Below are 8180 nucleotides of genomic sequence, written 5' to 3' on the forward strand. Positions count from 1 at the left end.
TTCGGGCAAGTGAGAATGGCTAGGTGGTTGCCCGAAGGGCAACCAAGTATTAGAATAAGAGTCAAGCCCTGATCATGTTGTCGTTTAAAGTTTTTAAAAAAGTGTGTATTACGCGGCTAATACCTTAAAATAGTTTTAATGATTATATTATATTTCACCATGGCTCTATGAATTTATTTTCGTATAGCTGGGCACATAAAAGTACTCAATATTTGTTAATTCAATTATTTATCATAAATAAAATTATTTAGCGATGTAAACATTATCAGTATTATGTGTGGAAAATCTTACCTGAATCAGAATAACTACGTTTTAAGAGGTAATTACCCCCGTGTTTAAATAAGTTAATAAATGAAAAAAATAAAATCAATATACTTAAATCACAAGTTTTCGTGGCGTCATTTTTATTAGTTTGTCATATAAGAATATAACTTAATTCTTGTAATAATTTTATTGAAAATATTTTTCATTATTATTTAATAGTATTAAATAATAATGAATATAAATAAAATCAACAACTAGTATCGCGTGTATATATATAGTCTATTTAGCACACATGTAAAACTTACTTAAGTATTATGCTTTATTGTTTGGTGTGTATTCTATGAACTGACAGTTAATTTTGTTTTTGTTTTGCTGTCACCTGTTAGTATTAAATATGATATTTGTCAACATAGCATGGTCTTCTGGATGTTATGAAAATAAAACTTTTAAACTCTGAATTAGAACTGAGTCTGAAATTGATATTGATATTAAACCAAACATTTTGCTGCCACATGTTATGCGATTGGAACAATTCCTTTATGATCATGATACATCTTGTATTTTCCGTAGATGTCATTATTTGTCTGTAAGGCTAATGCGCTCTATTAGCAAAACGTTTGTCAATAGCAAGAAGTCATTACGGTGCAGTCGTTAGCCAGTAAACCGATACTCCGACAATAAGGTCGAAGGAAAACGGATAGAGTAACCACCATCAAGACAATGCTTACATCGTGTTATTTCACTTATTAAAGGAAAAAGGCAAAGTTTAAAGGAAGTATGGCAGCGACGCGAACAGTTGTTATTGGAATTAACGATAGTAATCACTCGGAATACGCATTTGACTGTAAGTTCTACTTTGAATAATAACACATTTACTGTTTGATAGAATATTTCATTTTCATTCGTCTATTAGATAAACAAATCATACTTAAAAGACGTTTATATTGAAAAAACAACAACTAAATATTGTTAATACTATTTTATTGACTCGTATGTCGGACAACGCTTTATTAATGAGTGACGTTCATCTTTTGTGTCCTTGTAGTTTATGTAGAAAATATACATCGCCATGGGGACCACACAGTACTTGTCCACGTGCCAGAATATACCAACATTATATCCACGTGTAAGTCATGGCTACTCGTTCTGCGAAAAATATGCAATGAAAACTAAAAAGAGGAACATATAATTCCAAACCATTGAAACATTTGAATAAGATAAGTTTCAACTTTTTCCAAGGAAGCTAGAAGTATTGTTTCAAAGAAACAATCTGAAAAAAAATCAATTATTAGTCAAAATATAAACAATACAACATTATAAGTATATCATTTTTGTAGTGGAGAAAGGTAATGATGGACTTTACGTTAAAGTGCTGGTTTATTACTGGTAATGCTTTTATCGTCGATAACAGCGGCTTAAATATACTATTTACCTTTATATTAGAACTTTATAATTGGTCTGATAATAATATGTCTTTCATTCATTTTACTAATAGCATCAACAAAACAAGGCACTGAAAGTGGAACATTTTGTTTCATCACGAAGTCGAGAAGTGTGGTCGTTTATGAATTGTTCACACACATTTACTTATCAAATGTCATTCAGAGCAATCTTTGCGTAAATTGTAAATATCTTATAACCGATTTATATCTACATTGATTTATTAATAATAAATAAATGTTCCGAGTACAACAATTCCATATCTAAAGCAATCAGATTATATTGTCCGCTTCTATAAATTAAAGCTCTTATCAATCACCTCTTGAAACAAATCAAAAACACCTAGTAAGATCCTGTTGAGTCATGCTCGGTATTCCGATAATACAAACAACCCAATCTCAAAAATCTGCAAAATGAGGACCTAACGCCATTTACGATAAAAGTGCTCTTTTCATGTTCTGATGATCCTAAATTTGTTTCTTGGTAACAAACAATACATTTTGTATTATTTTTTTTAAAACATGCTGCTCTTGAACAGTTGGACCAGGTGAGTTTATAAAGTTAATTATTCATTCCCTTGTACGATATCATTTTAAAATTAAGTTAAATACATTACACAAATTAACGCATACTTGTTTGCTTCTTATAATGTTAAAGTGACACCTACATAAAATCTCAAGACTACCAACATACTTATTCAAGTTTTGAGATGTAATTAATTCACGACTTGTTCGAATATTATCACCATCGCCGTTGACTGGCTTTCTCTCATGGGCCAACCTGTCTCTCAACTTATTTTGCGTGATGTGTCTCAACAGGGAGGTTTATGTGTCTCGATTCATATAATTGGCAATTTATTTCACAATAAAGAGCATTTCGTGACTAAGTTAGCACAAAACTTGACAATTTATTCAGATTTTGCATGTTGTTTGAATAGATAAATAAAACGCTTTTTAGAATTGGTATTTTTATTTAAAGACGTGCCTTAATCGCAAGTGGCGCAATTGTATATAATTTGTAAGACGCCTAATATGCTGTGCAAAGTCTGCAAGCGAACACAAAGCTACATTTTTTTTATAGAAAGACAATTCGGTCCTTTGAGATATTTCATAAACAAATATCGGAAAATTAAAGTCAAACATGTATTTCAGCATCACTGTTGACGGACCCCAACATCATATCGGAAATGCTGCGTGACACAGAGGAACAAATATATGAACTGGTGGAAAAATATTCGCTCAAAATGAAGGACAAACATGTAAGTAAAGTATGCATATATAGGTTGCAGTAAAGGTAGACAAGAGACTAGCTTTACTGTTAACGAAAATGTTTTCTTGCGGGATTAGCTTTGAAGACTAATAACAGATGCATAAATATTTTTGATGCAATTAAGAAACATATGTGAAATAAACGGATGTCTATAACAGTTGCAGTTGTTAACATAATGTAGTACACATTATTTAAAGGCATGAACTACTCTAACAAAAAAAAAACTTGGAAAAAACGAATTATGGATTATTCACCCCATAATATTTTAACCGGGTGGGACTTGATATTGATATTCAGGCTATTTTTATCTAATCGCAGCTGAACGGCCATATCAAGCAGCAAAGTGGAAAACAAGGTGAAGCGATCATAGAGGGAGCCATTGAAGAAAACGCAACATTGTTGATAATTGGCACGCGGGGGCGGGGTAAGGTCCGCCGAACGTTCCTTGGAAGCGTGAGCGACTACTGCCATCACCACGCCCCGTGTCCCGTCCTCATCTGCAGGCATAGAAATGCAAATATAAAAAAGACAAATGATAATACAAGTTGTGTTCGATAAGATGTTTTTTTCTTTCATTTGATTTCACAAAAGACAAAACTATCACATATAATAAAAACTTTTACCCAGAATGAACTTTGAAGATTTTATTAGAACTAATCATTCGTTCATGGGTACCATTAGCGGTGTTTAAATTTCTTTTTATATCGTTCATTCTGTTTTACGGTGAAAATAAATGATTTGATAAAGTAATTCAAAGTTTTGATTGGAACATTGCTAGATAAATCACAGGATCAAAGCTTTTAAAATTGTATGTATTCGCATAAATATTGATGCTGAAATAATAAGCATACTGGTATAACAAATTAACGAATTTGAATTGATGGTCATAACGTGCACTCAACTACACTCAAAGTCTCTGCATTTTTGGAGAATATCTTAATATGTTGCGATATTTTAATTCAAGGCCCGTATAAGTTAGATACTTGGGTGGAGCTAAGCGCTTTGTTACCTTAACTGGGAAGTTGCCGATACCTGTCTCTTTTTGATGGGGCCTTAAGTGGTAACAGAACAGTATGGTGATTGAATCCAGTTTAAACAGATATTTTGTAAAATATTATATTTGACGGTTCTCTTAATTTCTTATATACATTTATATTTTAGGCTATTAAGAATCAGAGACCCGTCGCATCAAGAATCCTAGCGATAATGTGTATTGGGAGATGTTTTTCAGTCATGCAGTATAACTGTTACAGACATCAGTTCGTTTCGAATTTTTAATGAAATGTTTCATTCTGGACTCAAACCTTGTTTCGCGAGTGTCTTCGTATAGTTCAATCCATCGTGCAAAGCAGCCTTGCTAATTAGCTTTAATCAGATAACTAGGAACAATGGGAAGGAACCTGAGAAAATCCATACTCCATTTAATTAATACAAATTTCATTTGGATGGCTAATTCAATTTGGATGCATAGATAAACGACTTATCCTAGATTGCCCTGAAATGTATCACTATCGTTCAATATAGTAAGAGTAAATAATGGTTGTTGGTTTTTATTTTTGAAAATCTTTAAACCAGGGAGACTAACAACACCGCAGAACGAACGCCACCTCTTGTATGTTTTTTTTTTCTAATTCAGTCAAAGGACGGGTATAACTCGACAATTATTTAAACCAGAGTCATGAGCTCGCAACACGTATATATGCGTAATGGCTCACATGAGAACCAAGAGTATCTTAACACAACGAGTTGCCAAATACATCATCGCCATTGTTTATTTGAGGTACCTTAAGTTAAGCTGGGCTCATAATGGTAAATTTCTTTGAGAAGAATACAAATATGTTATGTTCTCCTTCATTATTTAAACAATCAATCAGTCATTTTCCTCTAAGACACCGTCGCGTGTCTAAAGCTGCTATTCAAGTCAACGTCTGAATACCGTTCAATCAAGATGTTATTTCCTAATTTACTGCAAGCAAAATGAGAAAAAAAAACTCAATTACAAAGAGTTGTTACTACATGTCCGCCGTCAAATTTGCTGATGACAAAGGCTACACATTCTTAACAGTTTGAACAGAACATTGTCCAATTAAAAAGGATTCTGGAAGGTATGGAAGTTACTAAAATGGGATTAGAACCAAGTATAGTTTCAAGGCTGGTGGTTGATCGATAATATTAGGCGCTTCTAAATAAGGTATTTGCTTTGAACCAATGACTAATTTCCTGTAATAACATTTTATATCGTTTATAGTAATTTTAAGCCACCAACCCAGAATTCATGCAAATTACGTTGTTACAAATGGGAGAAAACAAACATGTATATGACGGTAAATAAATTAAAAGTCATACTTATGTAAAGCGAAAATGAATCACTAGTAAAATTGAACACTTATTGAGCTCCCATACAGTACAGTGCATGTATACTATATAAAATAGGTATGTTTATCATGAATTGTTAGGTACCGCCTTTAAACAGTCAGTAAAATATAAATTTACTGGGGGGTTAAACAAGTTTGTGCGCACAACCTCACTCTTGAAATCATCATAAACGGGTTATCTTATGGTCAAGGATAAATCATTTAAAATTATGATCTTACATCATAGCAACAACAAATGGCTGATAACTTAAGACCTATTGATCCCTATATAATGAGGATGATGATCCCTTCCACATCCTAACGTTTGTAAGTGCCTTTGCTCTACCAATTGAGCTATTCCGACTATGGAGTAATGTGAATGATAAGTGTTACAAATCTCCGAAACAATTTTCCTTGATAAAAGAGTTATGCTTTATTCTAAATACCCTAAAGAAATTTAGTGGAAATAACCCAAAGCAATTTATCAGCTATAACATTACTTTACAAGGCTATCGATAATAGACATGTAGAATTTGTTTCAGCGGAATGATAGTATTAAAAATACACTCCCAAATAAAATGTACCACTTTTAACTGTTTTAATTTACCGACAAGGATGAATTAAAAGTAAATAGTGTTTCTCATGAATGACACCGTGATTAATTTGAAAGACAAGTACAGAAAACATGATTTCCGCCTTATGAGGCAATAGTTGATCAATGTAAATATATTTTAGGACCCAGCGGTAGTAATAGTTTTATCGCTCAAAAGTTATGTTTGTTATACATGCGCATGTATCGAAATGAGTATCTCTTTTATGTTAAATTAGAAAATACCGAACTGATTGTATCGCAAGATAATATCTACTTTCAAGGTTTTGTTTTATGAAAATGAATACAGCAGAGCAATTTCAGAGGCGCTTCATCTAGCTATAATTTCATTCCATAACAATGAATTAACTTCTAAATTGCCCAAATTACAAATGGTCAATATGAAAGTGCTGAGGGGGCGTTTCTAGTAAACAAAAGATTCAAAAGCCTTTGGAGTGGCAGAGCATCTTCCTGGACGAAGCAGGCTACAAAGATGATATTGTCTGTCTTGGCAAGATATTTACCTGATTCGTTGTGCTTTCTTGTAAGATCTTTGTGTCTTATGTTTTTGGTGCAATCAATCGGCAAAAATCTGAAGTCCCTCTTCGGTCCCCCGAAATTTCACCAGGTAATCCAGTTGAGATGACTTGGTATGCGCTGTGTTAACTGTTGTTTGAGATATTCCAAATGTATTGAGAAAAAAGCTTATAAACACGCACTGAGCCTGCTGGCATTGTGTATTTCATTGAATATTATCGTTTCAGAATAAAGTATTTTTATAGATAACTTTGCAAGAAAATGCCTTTGCTTTGACTTATTATCAATATTCTGAAAGATGTTGAACATTTTTTGCCTTTCATTTTTTTGGACATGAGTAGAACATCAAACCACAAGCTGGTTCAATTTGCATCTCATCTCCATGTCTGTTAATGTAGCTCTTTCCATTATTTTTCGTTTTGCCTTATTTCTTTTCCACTCCTCATCACTCCTCGTCTGCTTCCTTCCTCGTCCATATATCGTTTAAATTTGTCTTCCTTTTTTTCCATTTTGTCTGCACTTGGATTCTTTCAAAATTAAGCTTGATGGAATTTTATCGTCAGTACTTGTCTCATTTTTAACTTGATGATTATCTTCAGAAACATCTTACTAGTTTGTAACATCACTTACGACTAATAGTTCTAATGCATCCAGATCAATTGATTGCATAAATGAGGATGAGTCATTTAATTCAGATATCCAACCCCTAATTCGCTATTTTCAATAGTCACAGTCCTTTACCTCCATTTCTTTCAATATCCTAAACCTCATTTACATATTCACCTCCTCTATGATCAAAAGCCCTTCTCTCATTCAGAGATTCGCCGTCTCTATTTTCTACAGTCCCAGTCTCATTTACACATCCTCTTTTTTCATTAGCCCAAGCCTAATTCAGAGGTTCATCTTCTATATTTTCACTTGCCAAAATCATTAAAAAATAGCCTGTTTTTTTACTTACCCCAGTCTTATTAAGAAATTTACCTTTTATATTTTCAATAGCCCCAGCGTCATTCAGGGATTCCCCTCAATTTTAAACCCAGTCTCATTTAAAGATTCAACATCTCTTTTTTTTAATTTGCCCCAGTCTCATTAAGAGATGATTCACCTACTCTATTTTCAATTGCCCAAGTCTCATTTAACCACTGAACTTCTTTATTTTCAATAGAATCAGTCTCATTAAGAGATTCACATTCTCTTTGTTCAAACGCCCCAGTCTCCTAAAGATATTCACCTCTTTTTTCAATAGCTCCAGCCTCGTATAGAATTTGATTATTGATTTTTATTTGTCCTATCAATCACATTTTTCCCATTCCCTCGTCAAATCAAATTCATGCATAAAATTATATTTTTACCGACGTCAGATAAATCACATGCATAACAGTTACTGAACAGTTATTTCTGCATTTGCTTTTCTTCCTCATTCTCTCTCTCTCTCTCTCTCTCTCTCTCTCTCTCTCTCTCTCTCTCTCTCTCTTTAAACTAAACAAAAATGTACAAACATAGTCCGGGACACTCTACCTCGCACTCTAGCTATATGTCGTTGTTTATGGCTTCGCCCGCTTCGCGATCCCGTAGGGAAACATACGACATAGAGCTAGAGTCCGAGGTAGAGTATCCTCTCATGTTATTTTCTTAATCACCGTTATATACAGCGGACCGGTTTTTCCCGCCAAAAAAAAAATGATGTTAAAAAAAAAAGTACCAAGTATTTAACCCCGAAGGATTAA

General features: G+C 33.3%; 1 protein-coding gene across 1 annotated transcript; it reads left to right on the forward strand.

Annotated features, from left to right (window-relative positions):
* Positions 1–1041: 1041 nt before the first annotated feature.
* On the forward strand, positions 1042–3531 carry LOC128230871 (universal stress protein in QAH/OAS sulfhydrylase 3'region-like). Its single transcript, XM_052943302.1, has 4 exons — positions 1042–1108; positions 1310–1390; positions 2856–2962; positions 3292–3531. Exons 1-4 carry the CDS (start codon positions 1042–1044, stop codon positions 3529–3531), a joined length of 495 nt encoding a protein of 164 aa, XP_052799262.1.
* Positions 3532–8180: the final 4649 nt, after the last annotated feature.

The sequence above is a fragment of the Mya arenaria genome, chromosome 4 (genome assembly GCF_026914265.1).
Source record: "Mya arenaria isolate MELC-2E11 chromosome 4, ASM2691426v1".
Lineage (NCBI taxonomy): Eukaryota > Metazoa > Mollusca > Bivalvia > Myida > Myidae > Mya > Mya arenaria.

Excerpts from the sequence above, each read along its gene's own strand:
- LOC128230871 (XM_052943302.1), top strand. The coding sequence starts at position 1,042 with ATGGCAGCGACGCGAACAGTTGTTATTGGAATTAACGATAGTAATCAC. Across the intron at positions 1,109-1,309 it reads CTCGGAATACGCATTTGACT|TTTATGTAGAAAATATACAT; the intron begins GTAAGTTCTACT and ends GTGTCCTTGTAG. Across the intron at positions 1,391-2,855 it reads TACCAACATTATATCCACGT|CATCACTGTTGACGGACCCC; the intron begins GTAAGTCATGGC and ends CATGTATTTCAG.